A 20,075-nucleotide genomic window follows, 5' to 3' on the forward strand; every position below is an offset into this window, starting at 1 on the left:
TCTTAACCTTCCATGTATCATTTTCAGTGTTTGATGGTTTTCAAAATCAAGACTAGACAAATTTTAACAGTGTTAGACTAGTCATCTACCCAGTCTCATTAAGTACAAAATATCATTTATGCAGCATTTTATCAGAGGCACAGTGTAACATCAAAGTTGTTTTAGTAGTGGAAACCTCTTGTACTACAGTGATTTTGATAATACTTCTATTATTTTTGCTTCTCTCACTGACATAACAATGTTTAATTTATACAGTAAAGAATTTATCATAAATAAAATATTTTCAAAATTTCAAAAATTGTCTAATCATAATCTTGCGTAGAGCTTAAATTTAGTGTTTTGTATGAGTTTCTGAAATTAAAACACTGGCAAGAACTGATACATTGTTGTTTGTGGCTTACACACTGTAAAAAATGAAACCAAATAACCATTTAGATGTTTTAGTGCCACTTATTTTTATTATTGTGTTTTCCTTGTAGTAATAAACAAATGTCACTCAGGAGAAACAGAAAACTGTTCTTTTGAATATCAGACAGTGTATGTTGTTAATGTGTGGGTGGGTATTTACAGTGAATGATGTTATTTCTAGTTTGCACAGCTGCTGTTAGGAACTGTTTGGAATGCAGAGAAAGAAGCAGACCCCAGACACCTGTTACGCCTCACCCTATAACCCCTTCTACTCGAGGCCCCATTCAGGCATTGATAGGAGGTGTTCAGCCCTCAGCAAAGGTGTGTATGTAATGATTAAGCAATGAAATTTAGATTTCTATTTTGTTTTTTTAAATACAAGTTATACACCATTCATGTCCATTTAAAAAAAAAAAGTTATACACCATTCATGTCCATTTTAAAATAAAACAAATTATTCACCATTTATGTCCATTTTTAAAAAAGAGGTTATTCGTCATTCATGTCCATTTCTATAAAACAGGTTATTCATCATTCATGTCCATTTCTATAAAACAGGTTATTCATCATTCATGTCCATTTCTATAAAACAGGTTATTCACCATTCATGCCCTTTTGTAAGATACAGGTTGTCTATCATTCATGGAATTTGTTTTTAGAGATATTTCCATTCCTTAAAAAGTGTCTTATGACAACACACTATTTCTCACTTTGATCTGTGAGTAACAACACTTTATTTACTGTTGCACCTACATTTATATCTCTCTTGTAGCATCTTTGTGTTTTAGCTAAATTTCAATAAAAATATATATTTTTAAAGAAAAATGACAGAGTCCTGTCAAGAAATAAAAATGTGATTTGCAAGGAATCCAACTGATAGAGCTATTGGAATCATCGATAGTTGTGTATCAGAAACCTTGAACTTATAATATTTGGTTTTTTCCTTCTTGTTAGAATATTGTTGAAAATCTAGGAGGACAGAGTAGCCCCATCCGTGATCCAGAGAAGCTACTGCAGGATATGGATGTGAATCGTTTGCATGCAGTGATATATCGAGATGTTGTAAGTAGACAAGTGGAAAAATGTTGATTATTGAGCTTTATTTGACAAATGTATTAACAATATGTATAACAAAAATATTTAAAAATCTTTTGGTATAAGTTATTTTCTATTAAACAAAACATTCTGATTCTTTATGAAAATAAAGTCCAAGAAGTAAAACCTTATTATGGAAAGGTCATAACAAGTTTGGTTTAGTTATCTTGTAATTGTTTGTTGAAATAGGTTATGGTTATAAAATTTTAAGTGTTGTATAACTGAAAAGTAATTTTGATACTGTACTCTTTTTTTTCTAGGATGAGACTAAGCAAGCCCAGTTTATAGCCTTGGCTGTAGTTTACTTTATATCCGTATTAATGGTATCCAAGTATCGAGACATTCTCGAACCTCCACCAACTCCTAGTCCTCAGATTACTACCACTCCTTCCAAACCTAGTGACCCTGCACAGTTAGAAACCACTTCTATTTCTTCCCCTAATGAGAAAACCCAAGAAAACATCTCTGCACCTGCCGATGTGTCTCAAACAGGTATATTTAGCAATTTCCTTATAAACACCAACTTATTTTATTGGTCTTTACAAACTACAATCTCTTCATCAGTATAATATCCCACCTAGAATTATTGGAATAAACTTTAAAAATCTTGCAGATCCTTCAGTTCCCGTGCTTTATGATAGAAGGAGATACAGTCTAGATAATATTAGCCCTGGCACTCTAACAGTGCCAGTGTTTCTTCAGTGGGTAAAAACCTTTCTTCCTCAGTGTCTTCCCAACCAGGCATCTGATGGGTACAAAGAGCATTCATGTGAAGTGGAATTTCTTTGTTCTGGTGGATGGTTACAATTGTGTGAATGAAGATATCACTGTTGAAGGTTTGGTTGAAAAGTGCTTGATGGTTATATGGATGTTAAGAAATAGTTTTGCATTTTGGTGTTAATTAATATACACAATAGCCATACAGGTGTTTGCTAATAAGTTTCAGTAGTTGTTCACAGCCATATTTTTCTCTTGATGGAACACATGTAATTAAAATTGTTTTCAGTAAATTAGTTGTGCTCTGACTGTTTATTCTGAAATTCTTCTAATTAAAATGAAATTAGAATCTAATTTAATTATGGCTGATTGTTGTAAAGTGTTTGGTTAATACCAGCTAATGATTTTACTGTACTTTTAGCAATTATCATCAAAATCTTATTTTAAACAGTGTTTTCTCACAATATATCAAATCAGTCTGAAAAACATATATTAATTATATGATGGTTCATATCATAATTTTGGTTTTCATCTGATAAACCTGTTTTGTAATTAACATAATACTTCTCTGAGGTACTTTGAGCTACTTAGAAATGACAACCAGATGCTGCAGATGTTATTTTCTCTTCCTCAGGCTTCACCTTTCTCATTCCCAGAAAATTCCATACATACTTATATGTACATTTGTATTAAAAGTCCACGAAACCAAGAGACACTCTTCACATCTAGACTTCAGCTACTACTTTCCAATGTATGTTTTATTTATGTAGAGGAGGCCACCCTCTCAAATCATCCTTGGGTGTCATCATGTATGTTTCTGAATGATCGGCCTTTTATTGTTAGATCTTTGATGTAGTAACTTATATTTTTTATTTGCTCTAACTTTCTTTCTTGCTTTGAAGTTCAGTTATTATTAATATGGTAAATAGATCCAACTCCATGTGTTACTGTCTGTTTTAGTTACATGGTAAATAGATCAAATTCCAAATCTTACTGCCTGTTTTAGTTACATGGTAAATAGATCCAACTCCAAATCTTACTGCCTGTTTTAGTTACATGCTTCTCTCATTGTTCCTACATGTAACTTTCTATATATATTTCTTGTCTTTACATGTTTCAAGATGTAGTTTTAGAGCCTCTTGGTATTCTTTATTTTATATATATAACTTTCTTGCTGTTGTTCATTGTTGGAGTTTTTTAGAACTTCTTTCTATAACTCTATACTTGTTAGATTTAAAACCAATCACTGCCAAGCTAGTTAGTTAGTTAGTTGTTCTTAGTCACAGTGCATTTCTTGTTTTATTTGTAGTTCCTTTTTGTAGTGTTATATACACACACAGTTTATTTCTGTTGTTTTTAGAACTCCTTTTCACAGCTTTATGTACATACACTTTATTATTGGTCCTTTTGGTTTTCCTTTTCAAAGCTTTATTTACACATGTTAGTGTTGGTCTTTCAGAAGTTTTTTTTTTTATGTAGTTTTGTATTAGTCTTCATAGTTTCCTTTTTTTGTTAATTTCTACATACAGGGCTTTGTTAGTCCTTGTGATATCCATATGTGTTTCTTTATACATGCAATATGTCTTCCTCCCTGAGTTTCTACTTAATATTATATGTTGAGTTTCTTGTTAGAGATTTAGCAATCTTCATCAATGAACTCCTGATTAGTGGGAGGAGATTAATTTTAGCCATTGTGGAGCTTCTGCTTTTAACTTGGTGGATAAAATTTATTATTGTCTTTCTTAAAGCTGCTGCATTCTATTTTGTTGGTAAACTTTTATTTTCTGGCCATTTGATTTGATCTTCTTTGATGTTGATTTGGTCTCATTCTTCTGGAGAATTAGTGTAATGGATACTTAGGAAATTAAGAGAATTACTTTATTGTCTGACATTTCAAGTTATTCATTTAAATTATCTAGCTGCAGAATTGTGAATGAAGAACATGTGTCTTCTAGCTTTGGTTAATCATTCATCTTCTTTTTAAAATATGTCTGCTTTTTGACAATACTGTTATCTAGTTGAAACATATTTTAGAGTCTGGCAAACTGTTTATACAATATAGGAAATAAGTCTGAGGCAAGTTAGTTAAGCAGTTATTTCTGGAAGTTATCTGTCAATATCTCCTGAATACACAAAAGACCAAATAAATTGATATTTTGTGAAAATCTGCTGGCTTTATATTTATTTCCCCAAAAAATGTGGTCTCAGTTATGTAAAATTATGATGTGAAGCCTTACAAGGTAGTTATGAGTAAACTAATAATTTTTATTGTATTTACCACCAGGTGGAATCAGCAGACCCTTCACTAGACAGTTGACTACATCACTTTCTCACGATGGAGATGTAATCATAGTAGAGGACACAGATTCAAGCGTTCTTGCTAATATACATTCCAGAGGAGCAGGGGTTACTGTAAGTATTTAAAGAAATATTTCAATCTTTTTAACAAATATTTTACTCAAAGCTTTTCACTGTCTTGAGAGGAAGATGTGAAAATACAAGTTTTTAAACTGAGTAGAAATTTTAACTTTTAAAATTGTTTACTCACATTTTTTAAAGGAATGTTTTTGTTTTTTTAAAAACATACCTCTACTAACACTTAACAGATTTTACTCGACTGCCTGGTTTTTCCTTTGCTCATCTAAGCATCAGTCTGATTTTTTCTTGCCTGCTCCAGTCTTATATATTCCATTTAATTGACATTGGTGATATTTGTCTTGTGACGCTTTCCACCTATGCCATTGTACAACCCTCTATCCTTCTACTTTGTATATGCACCTCATTTGGATAATATTACCACTGTTTATCAACAAACATCACTCAGGTTTCACAGTGCTACAAATTTAAGATACTTTAAACATTTTCCATGGCTGCAACTGAGGGTGATCCTTGGCATTTTGGAGAGAATTTAGGTTTGCCTTTTCCTGTGCATTCTTTTAGTCTGTTGACTTTCTAGTCCCTCTGTGGGACAGTTGTAAAGTTATGGACTTGACATTGCTGGAATCTGGAATTTGATTCTCTAAAAAGACAAGTTATATGTTGTTCCAATCAACTGTAATCAACACAGTCTTAATAACAGTAATACGTAAAGGAGGAGGCCACTTCAGGATAAGTTGTCTTTGATTTGTTTTATTTCATTGGTTCTTCAAGAGTTTGATGTTTTGGGTCTTTCATCAGTGGCTTTTAAACCTGGACTTACCTGATGGGTGAAAGGAGTGGGAGCATATATTTAGTTTTTTCTCCATTCTCAGACATTGTGGCTCTTGTAGGGAGGTTTAATTCTCAGTTACATGAAGGAACAGTTATGCCTTATCCAACACAGTTGTCAGAACTTTGTGATTTAACCTACCACCACCAGGTGGAAGCATCTCCTCCTCAAATTTATGAGTTCCAAGTTGGAGTTTGTAATTAACTTGAAAAGATCATTACCCTTACAACTCTAAATTCCAACGTTTTGTTTTCCTGACACAACACTCTCAGGATCACCAGCTTCATTGATGATGAGCTGGAACTATTGTTAGCATGCACATTGGTTCAGATGTTGGTTCCTGTTGTTCTTGGCATCTTGATTTCCTTTGCTCCTACAGTGGTCATAGTTTTGCCTGTATTCAAGGGACCTGACCCACAAAATCAGCCCTTTGGTACATTGGTATCCAGAATAAATTCTGTCTATGTCTGGGTGTTCTTTTGTTTGACTGGATCACCAGCAGCAGCACCAGTAATTATTGTATGCCTGTGGTGGCTTGGGTTCAAGAATTTATGAGATGTGTAGTAACCAAAAGTACAGATCCAGGAGCAATACAGGTCCTGAGTGAGGATTCATCATTCAGTTCACAAATTCACCACTATTAACCACCTTATCTGAAAGATTTTTGTTTCCCCCAGATCCCCAGGATTTGGAACTTAATTCTAGGGCTGTGAGATTTTGGTTGATCTGGAGGTAGTGAGGGAGTTGTGCTGGTTTTTCTAGAGCTTTATTCCCATCAGTTGCTGGTCTAAAAGTATAGGAGATTGGTGTCCAGTTATTGATCTTCTTTGTTTATATGAATGTTGAGATTCTCCAAGGTTTACAAGTCAGTTATTCGTCAATCTGAGTTAACATTTTTCACTGGGATTGTGAATGTCCAAGTTTGTTATAGTTTGCATCTTTCTGGATATTGCCATGTCTCATTACTGTCAATGTTTTTTGTGCACAAGGGTCAGGTACTGCAGTTCGGGTTTTTATTTTCAGATCTAGCATCAACTTCACATTGATTCTGCTGAATCATAAAAGTTTTTCTCATCCTATTCATTTCATAGCATTGTGCACACATCATTTCATAGATGTTGTCATCATCAAATTACTTGTCAGAACATAGCATTTTGATTTTACAACCAAGACAGGTTTCACTCTCTGAGCTGAGACATTTACTCCAATTCCATATGTCATAAGTTTTAAGGTGACAGTCATCAGGCTTAACTCTTATAATTCTGTAGTGGTATATTATGTTTCTTACTGCAGAGGCACTTGGTCCAGGACCCTTTGTTTTCAAATTTTGTATTTCCTTTCTTAGGACTACTGCTATCATATCACCTTGCTAGCTTGCCATGTTTCACAGGTGGTGGCTGCAGTACCAGATCACTTGTCTCAATCCAAACAGAACAGATGCTACATGAGGACGTTCTGTTGTATCGGCTCTCATTTCACAATACTTAATTGGTGGATTGACCACTTATTGGACAACCCACCTACTGACAAGTTGATCTCTAATACCTTGCCTTTAAGCTTTAGCAGTGGATGCATTCTGTCACGATGGGACAGGATTACAACTTTAGGTCTTCCTTCAATTCATATGTAACCCAAGGTACTAACTATGATTTGTTCCAACTCATTGTCAGATCCTGTTGATAGCATAGGATTGTTAGCTATACTGTGATTCTGCTTCTGTAGTATCTTCAGGAGTGTCTATCTCTTCCACATCTTCTTTGGACATCTCTGGAGGAAGCCATGATCTAACATGGTACACCTGGCTAAACAGAAATGCAAGCTTCAAGCATAGAGTTTATGCAGTCTTTCATACAGCATCATGGTTTAATTTTTAGGGTTGCCATGCATCTGTCTCAGTCTTTGTTTAGTCCCATGATGGACATTTCTTAATGGAAATGGGCAAATGTATCAACAATGGAGTATTGAGAGGAGGTTTCACCTACTTCGATCAAGAGTGCCAACCATAACTCATTTGTGGCCTGTTTCTCTGACAAGGGTTTTTGCATCTTCCACAACTGTCCAGTATATGGTGGCCTCATTGATTACTGTTTGATATTCATGACAAAATATTTTTTGCAACTTCAATACTCTCTGGATTCCAGAGTCACTTTGCATTCTTTGATCCAAATGACCATTCTGGTTGCCTAACTGGTATATTAAAGTTAGGTTACATGTCCTTTCTCAACACCTGTTAATGACCTGATTTTCTTATTCCACAGACCTGAAGGTTTATTTTTTGCTGCTGCTGATCTATAGGCATTACCAGGTTTGTGATGTTTAACCATATACTACTTTATTATTCTACCTGCATCCTCAGATGGATTCTTCTTACCCAAGATACTGTCAGACAGGGAAGGAGATACATACTTTTTATCAATCACTATTTCTTACTTCTGTAATCTTTGATTGCTGTCACTGTGAGTTTTGAAGATTTTGTTGCTTTTAGAGAGGCTAGAGAATGATGTTTTATTCTGGACGGTCTTTGAAGGTGAGGAATCTTCTGAGTGTTACATTTAATCAGATTTGTCATATTGCCTACTGTATGTTCTGGTATGTGGACCTCCCCTAGTACTTTTATCTTGCATTAATTGCATGATCTGACAGTATCTTTATTTGAGGGTTTTTACCTGCCCCCTTTAACTATTTTAACCACTTCAGCTAGATTATACAGAGGTGTGGATATTTTCATTGCTAACTTTCAATGTCTTTAGCCATGTTTTCACAGGATCCCACTCTATGGTGAGTGTTGCCCAGGCAGGTGTGCTTTTAGCACTAGCAATCACTAATTCAGTATATTTTATCTAGGTTGCAAAAGGCTCTGTAGAAATGAGGTGCCCATAAGGCCACTTAGAGACTGACTGGGTGGTATTACTGTACTATCCTGTACAGCCACTCATGGATTGTTATGAGTAAATCTGAGTCAGTTTGCTTTTAAATATTTGGGAAACTTGATTTACCTATTCCACTGTTTCCAGAGCATTGCTTCTCAGGACTCCCTATTACACATAACCACTCTCACCTCAGACTCTTCTAGTGGAGCTAGGAAATCCTTACCACATTCAATTTCCCTGGGGTTGATAGACAGAGACTGTTTTTCTAGGGTGTTGGAGTGAATTCCAACACTCTTGGAGAAATGGGTGAAGTTTGGAGCCCTTGTACCTGAATGCCTATATGTTTTTTCCTCAGATGTTGGTAGGAAAGGCACAAGCCAATGTTAGAGCCTACTTATTGTCCTGGTTCACATTTTACACTTAGATATCTGGATTGGTTTCATGTGACCTTTGTTTTTAATCAGTATTGGTTCAGTGCATTGTTCATGGAAAATAGTTCACTGTTTCTTTATAATTGTCAAGCGGAGTGGCTCTATCTTCCCCATATTGCAAGGGGCAAATAGAATTTACAGTACCTACACAATCGGAGAGAGAGAATGAGTGAGTGTTAATAATTCAGTAGGTTAGTTTAAAATTATTTAGAAATTTTATCTTTTAGTTGATAAATAAACAGTTTCATTTGATTGCAGTGATATAAAGTTGCTAAGTAGATTTTAAAACTGTTTAAAAACTTTAAGTTTTAGAAACATGTATGCTTAACAGAACTGTTTTACACTAATTTCTTTCTAATTTGGGATAAATAAACTTAAAACTGTGTAGAAAGTTTAACCTTCAGCTGATAAATACTTGCATTTGTTTACAATAGTGTAAAGTGACTTTTCTTTAACCTTATTCATTTCTTATGTCTCTAATTTATGACTTAAATGTGTTGTTTAGGTGCATTCAATAGAAGATAGAAGTTCCTTAAAAGACGAGGTGGATACAAAAGCTCTAAATGGTGAGAATGAACATATATCTGAGGATTCACAGGTATCAGACCAATCTTCTCAGAAGGGAGAAAAGTGTCAGAATGAATTTCAGGTTGTTGAAGAAGTGCCCTCATCTCAGAATGGTGGGCTTTCTAAACATGTGGATGTTATGAACACTTCAACAAGTGTTGCTGAGCCAAGACCTGGTACACTCCATCTGTCTACCATGAGTGCTCCAGATGGGTTGGTAATGTCACGGGAAACAACGCTTACCCATCAGTTAGAAACAGCCCTTGGAAGTGTTTGTCCATTATTAAGAGAAATTATGGTTGATTTTTCTCCTTTTCTTTCTCGTACTTTAGTTGGATCGCATGGTCAAGATCTCCTTATAGAAGGAAAAGGTTAGTTGGAAATTTGGAAATTACTTTTCATTAACACCGGAATTTTTGTAGTGCTTTAAACTTTACCCAGAAAAAATATATATATATTTGGGAATGTTAATGGATCTTTATACAACAGTGTTATGATGTTCTAGTTAAAGAAAAGAAAGAAGTACAAGTATTAGATGTTTTATATACCACAGTGTCATGATGTTCTTGTTAGAGAAATAAGTACAACTACTATATGTTTTATATACCACAGTGTGATGATGTTCTTGTTAGAGAAATAAGTACAATTGCTAGATGTTTTATATACCACAGTGTGATGATGTTCTTGTCAGAGAAATAAGTACAACTGCTAGATGTTTTATATACCACAGTGTGATGATGTTCTTGTCAGAGAAATAAGTACAACTGCTAGATGTTTTATATACCACAGTGTGATGATGTTCTTGTCAGAGAAATAAGTACAACTGCTAGATGTTTTATATACCACAGTGTGATGATGTTCTTGTTAGAGAAATAAGTACAATTGCTATATGCTTTATGTGTTTTGTGTTTTTCTTATGGCAAAGCCACATCGGGCTATCTGCTGAGCCCATCGAGGGGAATCAAACCCCTGATTTTAGCATTGTAAATCCATAGACATATAGTTGTACTAGCAGGGGGCTATATGTTTTATATGCCACAGTGTCATGATATTCTTGTTAGAGAAACAAGTACAACTGCTATATGTTTTACATACCTCAGTGTCATGATGTTCTTTTTAGAGAAACAAGTACAAGTACTAAATGTTTTATATACAACAGTTTTGTGATGTTTTGGTGAACCCTTCCTTCAATGATTGGGTGGTGTCCATCCAGCTTACAACCATGAAAGTAACTACACTGTGATTTTTGATAATGTATGCATATCTTTACAAAATTCTCAGGTTATTATAAACATTACAAGGTAAACATTGCTTGGTAAGAGAGAGAGAAAAAATGGAATATGTACGGCCCATCGTATGGTTAAAGAATGCAACACATACGAAGCCTTGTAAGTGATGTTCTCTGTGAGGCTAGTTGCCATTTTCTCCGCCAGGACAAAGTTTAGCTACTGATAATTTATCTTTGTCAAATACAGGCCACCTGCCTAAACTGTAGTGCACATGTTCTACGTATAACGCAACTGAAATTTTAGAATTGCGAAACTCAAACAAATTAGCTTAATGTATTTATGCGGTGAAGCACTTACGATGTCAAGACTAGATTCGTAACGACACTGTGGTTTACATCATTTACGCTTCAAAAGGGAAATAAATATATTAAAATACATGTGTTTTAATTCCTAGGGTTTTTGATTGATTATTTCTCAATTTGTTAAATGCTCAAAGCAATTTTGGAAATAAGCAACTTAACAAACGGTTAAGAACCTCGCTGGTAACTTCAACATTTCCTGTGTGGAATTAGATTTGTTGTACATGTGTGGTTAATCCATTAATATAATTAAATGAAACATTGTATCCACATGTATATTCATTAATATATATATATTAATTAATTTGTACTTCTTATCCATATGGAAAGCTTACTTTAATCAGAACTTTCTGATTAATAACGGTTTTACGTACGTAGTTGATCCATTTTACTGGACATAATCTTTGTAATTCATTAGTCCAGACGTAATCTATGTAACAGCAAGTTGAATGTACGTGGTTGATCCATTATACCAGATATGAGATATGTAATTGAAAGTTGTATGTACGAACCAGATTCATTAGTCCAAACATAATCTATGTAACAGTAAGTGTGTGTCAGTGATGTCGAGAAAACCCACTTGTAAAGAAATATATATGTAAAAACGGCTCGTTTGGGTTGAGAAAATTTTTTACGTAGAACCTGACGATGACTGAAGAAGGTCGAAACGTTGTTTACTCCTCTACGTAAAAAATTTTCTCAACCCAAACGAGCCGTTTTTACATACGAGGTCTGTTCAAAAAATACGCGGACTGACGTCATAAAACAAAATACTACTTTATTTAGAAGTTACAGGTCTGGGACCCCTTCAAAGTACTCTCCTCCCCAACGCACACACTTATCCCAATGGTGTTTCCACTTGTTGAAACAGTGTTGGTACACTTCTTTTGTAATGTCCTCCAGCTCCTTCGTCGCATTTGCCTTAATCTCAGGGATCATCTCAAATCTTCTTCCTTTCAAGGGTCTTTTGAGTTTGGGGAACAAGAAAAAATCGCAAGGAGCAAGGTCAGGTGAGTAGGGAGGGTGGGGAAGAACATTGATCGAGTGTTTGGCCAAAAACTCACGAGTTCTGAAGGCTGAATTTCGCAGCAATGCAGTGCATCTTCAATTTTTCGGTCAAAATCTTGTAACAAGATCCAACTGATATCCCACACTCTTCAGCAAGCTCCCTGACAGTCAGACATCGATTTCCCCGCACCAGGGTGTTGATTTTGTCGACGTGTGGTTCGTCAGTTGACGTGGAAGGACGTCCAGGACGCTCATCATCTTCAATGGACTGTCGACCATCCTTAAAACGTTCATGCCACTTGAAACATGCCGTACGCTTCATAGCAACATCACCGTAAGTCATGTTAAGCATAGCAAAAGTTTCAGTCGCAGATTTTCCAAGTTTAACACAAAATTTCACAGCAAGTCGTTGCTCCTTCAGGTCATTCATTCTGAAATCCACCAAACGAAAAAATCTCACTTCACTTAAAACCGTGTACCTAATACACAAATGAAGATATCTGCAATCGGGAAATGGCGTCGTAATCAGCTGATCTGTGCGAACCTAGCGACACCAAGCGGATTCCCCTGGAACCAACTGGAGCCGCGCAATTCAAGCAGTCCGCGTATTTTTTGAACAGCCCTCGTATGACATTTGAATGATCAGTCGAAAGCTGAGAATGTCTTCCCGATGATTTTCTTAGCCATTTTAAATTATGACAGTGTCTACTAGAGTCTTTAGTTTATTTGAAATTTCATATTTTTAGACCTAGAAATAGCTTAATTACTAAACTTGATAAATTATAATGGATTAATTTGGTATCAATATAGTAATTTATTATTTTTTGATTATTCAAGTGTGTGTGTATGTAAAAAATTATTTTCACATCTTCCACATGCAAAAGTTCTTAAGGCTTATCAAGTTACGATAAGTTGCATTCAAATACAGATATCATAACTAGACAAGATTATTGTTTGAATTAATTCTTTATTTACAGTTCTATGTTTTAAGAAAAATAAAGAAGTTATTTGTAGACATTAAAAATGTATGTGCATGTATAATTTATTATAACTGAAATGTAATTGTAGTTTACACAATGCTGATCCAGTGTATCACAGCCAACACAGGTCACTTTGCAAGGGCCTGTTTGTTCTTGGTTACAGTAACACAACTGTATGTGCGTTTTGTCATTCAACTTTTATAATGTTAGTCAGGTCAGTATAATAAAAATATGTATAAATGTATAATATTATGGTATTTAAATGATTTAGATGAAACATTTTTGTTTTCTTGTTATAATCTGTAGTCACACTAGAAAGAAAAAAAGCAGCATCCAAGTACAGATATCTTAATTAGAAGAGACAATTGTGTGCTTTACTTCTTTATTTCCTGTTTTATGTTTTAAGAAAAACGTGTTTAAGAACTTGTTTGTAAATACCAATAAACTATATATAAACAAAAAATGCTGTATCAATCAACTGAAAAGATCCCAGGGTGCAAGCTACAATGTGGGATTATAAAATGTACCCTAGATTTTGGAGGTGACTGTGGAAGTAGGACCCACACTGCAGTGGGGATACATCATCTGTCAGTCTTAACCTCCATTTGCCAGTCTCACATGTATAATAATTGAAATGTTTGTGTAATTTACAAAATACTAGTCCACAAAAACACACCTAAGAGAGGTCACTTTGTAAAGCCTAAAGGTCAGTTTTATGTTATTGGATACAATAACATGATGGCACATGCATAAATATGTAATGTTATAAGATTTAAGCTATTTAGTCTAACTATTTATGTTTTCATTGTATAATTTGTAGTTATTCTGGGACAAAAAATGCATAATTAATATTTATTTCTGAATTTTGTATGGCAATTACTTGATCTGTCAAATCAACTAAACCCATAAAGAGATTCATTGGTGAAAATAACGTAAAATACATAGTTTTTCTTAAGAAATGTTTGATAAAACTATCTGGACATAAGGATTTCATATGATGCATAAAAGTATATTTAATCTTAGAATGAAAATTATTTTACATGCTGAATAGGTAACATGAGAAAAGGAAAAAAAAGGCACGAGAAAAACTGCTTAACAGACTTCAAGATGTAATAAAAATGTCTGATATTTTGCATATGAAAGCATTGTACTATGTACTGATAATATGCCAAATTTCATGAACATATATTTACTATTTTAAAAGTAATAGAATGAAAAATATAACAAGCACAAAATGGTAACAAAGCTAGTCCCAAAGACTGTGTTTATGCTGAAATAGTTAAAGAAACAACTACAAGTGATAGGAGTTTTGTTTATGACAGTGTCCTAATGTTCTTCTTAAAGAATGGAATATAATGCTAAATGCTTAGAAATCCTTGTTCAATAATGAATCAGTAAACAGTTATGACTGTGCCTTTTAAAGCTTTTCTTAAACTGATAACTTTGCAATAAATTTCAATATTTAATTATTATTAATTTGTTCTGTCTGATATTAAAATATCTAAATACTTTCAATAGATATAAATAGTATTCCAACCAACCTGAAGAACTCTAGATTGAGCAAAAGACATCAATAACAATGGATAAGATGGACATAATGTGGTTGGAATAATATTATTGTATACTCTTCTAATTTTTGAAATGCCTAGGAGACTAGATTAAGAATGTCGTATAAAAATGAAATAAGCCTAATACATCATTCAGAGTGGTTTAGGGTTTCTTTAATTACCAGGCCTAGCAACATTTAAAACCATTTCTTTGGTTATAATTTTAGGGTTGCTTATTATGTCTGACAACATTTAAAAAGAGCATGACCATAATAATTTGACTTGTATATAACTCAAAGGTTGAGAGTGCTTAAATTCACTGAATGGTGATTTCAGTTTCTGTACTGAACATATTTTACCAAGTCTTTCAACATTTGAAATATCAGTATGTTGATAGTAACTAGAATATTGTATTTTACCAGGTCTTGCAACATTTAAAAACAGTATGTTGTTAGTAACTGGAATATTGTGTTTTATCAGGTCTTTCAACATTTAAAAATCAGTGTGTTGATAGTAACTGGAATATTGTATATTACCAGGTCTTTCAACATTTGAAAACAGTATGTTGGTAGTAACTGGAATATTGTATTTTATCAGGTCTTGCAACATTTAAAAACAGTATGTTTGTGTTAACTGGAATATTGTATTTTATCAGATCTTGCAACATTTAAAATCAGTATGTTGATAGTAACTAGAATATTGTATTTTACCAGGTCTTACAACATTTAAAAACAGTATGTTGTTAGTAACTGGAATATTGTATTTTACCAGGTCTTACAACATTTAAAAACAGTATGTTGTTAGTAACTGGAATATTGTATTTTACCAGGTCTTTCAACATTTAAAAACAGTATGTTGTGAGTAACTGGAATATTGTATTTTACCAGGTCTTTCAACATTTAAAAACAGTATGTTGGTAGTAACTAGAATATTGTATTTTATGAGGTCTTGCAACATTTAAAAACAATATGTTTGTAATAACTAGAATATTGTATTTTTCCAGGTCTTGCAAAATTTAAAAACAGTATGTTGGTAGTAACTAGAATATTGTATTTTATCAGGTCTTGCAACATTTAAAAACAATATGTTTGTCGTAACTAGAATATTGTGTTTTACCTGGTCTTTCAGCATTTTAAAACAGTATGTTGGTAGTAACTAGAATATTGTATTTTATCAAGTCTTGCAACATTTAAAAACAGTATGCTTGTAATAACTAGAATATTGTGTTTTACCAGGTCTTTCAACATTTTAAAACAGTATGTTAGTTACTAGAATATTGTATTTTTCCAGGTCATGCAACATTTAAAAACAATATGTTTGTAGTAACTAGAATATTGTATTTTATCAGGTTTTGCAACATTTAAAAACAATATGTTTGTAGTAACTAGAATATTGTATTTTATCAGGTCTTGCAACATTTAAAAACAGTACATCAGTAGTCGAGCTTGTGATGCTACTTTGTTCCCAGGAATGGCAGAATTCTCTACAGAAACATGCAGGTCTAGCTTTTATAGAGCTTATCAATGAAGGAAGGTAAGATAAAATTATCCACAAATGATATGTACATTTGTTTGATGACAGTGTGTATGTGTAATGGTTTTTTTATTTTTTGTTTATGTGGTTTGATATTATCATGCTTACATGATATTACTGTTTATACATGGTTTGATATTTTTATGTATACATGTTTAGATATTATTGTCTCCACATAGATATTGTGTGCACATAGTTATAAATATGTGTACATGGTTTGAAGTTATTATCTATACATGTTTAGATGTAATTGTGTGCACATACATATAAATGTGTATATGTGGTTAGATATTATATGTACATGGGTTGGTAGCTTTGAAAAGATTTAGACATTACCTATACATGGTTAGATATTTTTTATACATGATTAGATATCCTTGTCTAAACAGTATTATTGGTTCAGTATTATTATCTATACATACATGTTTGTGTATATGTGGTTAGGTATCATTGTGGATGCATGTCTAGGTATTATTGTCTATACCATGTAAAATATTATTATGTATGTATGTATATATAGTTGATATAAATATGCCTACATGACTAGATATTACTATACATGGTTAGATATTAATGTACATAACTGGCTACACATAATGTGTAAACAATGTGAAATGTTTGTGTACATGACTTGATATTATTGCTTAAACGTGGTTCAATACACGTAGTTAGGTATCATGCGTATATAGTTAGATATCATTGTGTTGTATATATAGTTCAAATAAATTTGTATACATGGCTATATATCATTGTATATACATGGTTAAATAATTTTGTCTGTGTATATTTGTGTTTCTTTGGTTATATGCCTATAGCTATTGTGTATGTGTGGTTATATATCTTAATGTACACTGCTGGCCAAAATCTTAAGGCCAACGAACATAAAGAAAAAATATTCATTTTGCATTGTTAGACTCGACCACTTATTTGAGTAGAGCTTTGAAAGATGAAAATAAGAAAAGGGAAAATAAAAATAAAAAGCTTTTTTAGCATTTAATAGGGAAAATGTGAACACTATGAAATTAGCCTAAATACTAGCTGGTCAAAAGTTTAAAACCATACTAAAATGAGCATTAATCAGTAAACATGTAAAGACATTTAGTCATTTGTGATCAAGCATTAGCATTATCAGTATCTCCCACTGACATCTCCTGTGTTACATTGGGTAAAAACATGGCAAAGCCTAAAAAGTTGACAGAGTTTGAACGTGGCAGAATTGTCGAGCTGCAAAAGCAAGGTCTCTCTCAACGTGCCATCGCTGGTGAGATTGGACATAGTAAAACTGCTGTTGTAAATTTCTTAAAAGACCCTGAGGGATACGGAACGAGAATTTCAAGTGGTCGGCCCAAGAAAATTTTGCCAGCGTTGAGCAGGAGGATTCGATGGTTTGTCTGGCAAGATACCAGCCAGTCATCAAACCAGGTTAAGGCCCTTATGGACACAGAATGCAGCTCAAGAAGAATAAGATGGCATCTACGAGAGAAAGGCTTTAAAAACTGTAAACGTTTTCAAGGTCCACACCTCCCTCCACACCACAAAAGAGCTCGGTTAAACTTTGCTGAGAAGCACCAAACATGGGACATAGAAAAATGGAAGAAGGTTTTGTTCTCTGATGAGAAAAAATTTAACCTAGATGGTCTATATGGCTTCCAACATTACTGGCACAATAAGGATATCCCACAAGAGACATTTTCTACATAATACAGTAAAGGAGGTTCCATTGTCATCTGGGGTGCTTTCTCCTTCCTTGGAACAATGGAGCTTCAGGTTATACAGGGGCGTCAAACAGCAGCTGGCAATATTAGCATATTGGAGAGAGAATCCTTATTGACTGAAGGCCCTTGCTTATGTGGAAATGACTGGATCTTTCAGCAGGACAATGCTGCAATCCACAATGCCCACAGGACAAAGTACTTTTTTCATGGCGAATAACATGATTCTTTTGGACCATCCAGCATGTTTGTCCGAACTAAACCCCATTGAAAATGTTTGGGGGTGGATGGCAAGGGAAGTCCATAGAAATGGATGTCAATTCTAAACAGTGCATAATCTTCGTGAAGCCATCTTCACCACTTGGAATAACATTCCAGCCACCTTCTGCAAATGCTTATATCTATCATACCAAAGCAAATGTTTGAAGTTATTTGCAATGATAGCTATGCAACTCACTACTGAGACCTCTTGTTGGGCATTTCCTTCCCTGTTTAGGACTTCTTTTTGGTATGGTCTTAAAATTTTGACCAGCTAGTATTTAGGCTAATTTCATTAGTGTTCACATTTTCCCTATTAAATTCTAAAAAAAAGTTTTTTATTTTTATTTTCCCTTTTCTTATTTTCATCTTTCAAAGCTCTACTCAAATAAGTGGTTGAGTCTAACAATACAAAATGCATATTTTTTCTTTATGTTCATTGGTCTTAAGAATTTGGCCAGCAGTGTATTGTGTGCATGTGGTTAATATCTTTATGTATTGTGTACATGTGGTTATATATCTTTATTTTATGTATTGCATACATGAGGTTATGTATTTGTATATATTGTGTTTCTGTGATATTAATTTGGATATATATCTTAGTATTTTGCATGTGTGTCCAGATATTATTGATACATAATTATCCATCTCAATGCTTATATAATATTAAGAATGAGTTGATTAAAATTCTGCTGTGATAACTTTTGTAATCCATTAATAATGGTATGGTTTATATTCATTTTAGTTTTTTAATGTGATTTCCAAATTTTTGTATATCCTTAAAATAACTAATTTTCAGGTTGTTGTCTCATTCAATGAAAGACCACATTGTTCGAGTTGCTAATGAGGCTGAGTTCATCCTGAATAGAATGAGGGCTGATGATGTTTTGAAACACGCTGAGTTTGAAGTAAGAATATCATGTTGTACTTTTACATGTTTGTATGTGCATTATAAACAGTGTAAAATATTCAGTGCACCAGAGTTTGAGACCTCAGCTGTCTGGCTACATTTAACTTGTGTTTTGTCCACCTTTCAGTGAGTCAGATGTAAAACATAAAGTTATAATCATACATTTATATGCTAACCGAACATCCAACTGATATCATTAATTTGTTGTGGAGTTTTTATGAATTACAGTGATTAAAAAGATGTCCTTAGTGGGTGTAAGTCTCTATTGTTAATTGTTTAAGGCATGTTTGTGACAATTTTTTTATAATAAGTTCATGTTGAAAAACCTTTGTAATATTTTAACAGCGGACATTTTTAATGTGAGATTTTCTGTTGAATATAGCTTGTCATTGTAAGATAACTCTGTTTATAAACTGACAGGGTACTTCTGAAATAAGTTTTTATTACAAACCTAATTATATAGAATGCTCTGCTCATTTTAGTAGCCTTGTTCATAAGGAATTTAAAAAAATAATTTTAAATTGAAATATTTATTGACCATGGAAACTATTACTGTCAGTACTGGCTACCATTGCTGTTATATCTTGCTTCAGGAACATGTTTTTATATTAAATTCCTGTCTTCTCAGTAGTTTCATATGCCAACACTGACTACCATGTAATGTTATATCATGCTTTACCCTTTTAAGATGGGCACAGTGTACTGTACATAGGTTTGTATACACATTTGCACATATTATGTATTTATAATATAACCTTTGATGCAGTATGTATATCTTCACAAGATTTGGCAGACTTTCAGTTAAGATGGAAAATCTATTCATACACAAAAATCAGACTTTTTAATATAGTATTTTTGCAAAAGATTTGTTTGTGAAAATATCTAGCCTGTTTCATTACTAGTCTGTGTTCATTATGATTTTCACATTATAATTGAAAAAAATACTTTTTTTTAAAGTCACAAGTATTATTTGTGCAATTTTTAAAACCTTCTAAATACATTTCAGGTGTTTGTTTTTATTAAGACTTTATATTTCATCAGTTATTTTTTTCATCCCTAACTATGTGGGGTCTGTCAATTTGACTGACCTTGTAACTACCATAAAAAGATCAGGAAATAAATATAAATTATGATTTTTTCATTCTAGAAGGATTATAGATTGCAACAAAAAAAATGCAAATGTTTGAATAGCTTAATTCTCATAATGTTTTGTATTTATTATTTTTATTATACTGACCTTCCA

At 33.3% G+C, this 20,075-nt stretch overlaps 1 protein-coding gene across 3 annotated transcripts in view; it reads left to right on the forward strand.

Moving 5' to 3' along the window:
• The window catches only part of LOC143237289 (neurobeachin-like), a 210,664-nt gene that overhangs the window by 91,926 nt on the left and 98,663 nt on the right, over positions 1 to 20,075 (forward strand). For all 3 annotated transcript variants that reach the window (XR_013019973.1, XM_076476365.1, XM_076476364.1), the window contains exons 27-33: positions 590 to 729; positions 1,363 to 1,470; positions 1,764 to 1,995; positions 4,505 to 4,632; positions 9,235 to 9,667; positions 15,826 to 15,952; positions 18,722 to 18,830. Coding sequence is in view for 2 of the 3 variants with exons in the window: in XM_076476365.1 (XP_076332480.1) it covers positions 590 to 729; positions 1,363 to 1,470; positions 1,764 to 1,995; positions 4,505 to 4,632; positions 9,235 to 9,667; positions 15,826 to 15,952; positions 18,722 to 18,830 (1,277 nt within the window). In the remaining variant the exon portion in view is untranslated. The remainder of the gene's footprint in view (positions 1 to 589; positions 730 to 1,362; positions 1,471 to 1,763; positions 1,996 to 4,504; positions 4,633 to 9,234; positions 9,668 to 15,825; positions 15,953 to 18,721; positions 18,831 to 20,075) is intronic.

The sequence above is a fragment of the Tachypleus tridentatus genome, chromosome 13 (genome assembly GCF_004210375.1).
Source record: "Tachypleus tridentatus isolate NWPU-2018 chromosome 13, ASM421037v1, whole genome shotgun sequence".
NCBI classification, from domain to species: Eukaryota; Metazoa; Arthropoda; class Merostomata; order Xiphosura; family Limulidae; genus Tachypleus; species Tachypleus tridentatus.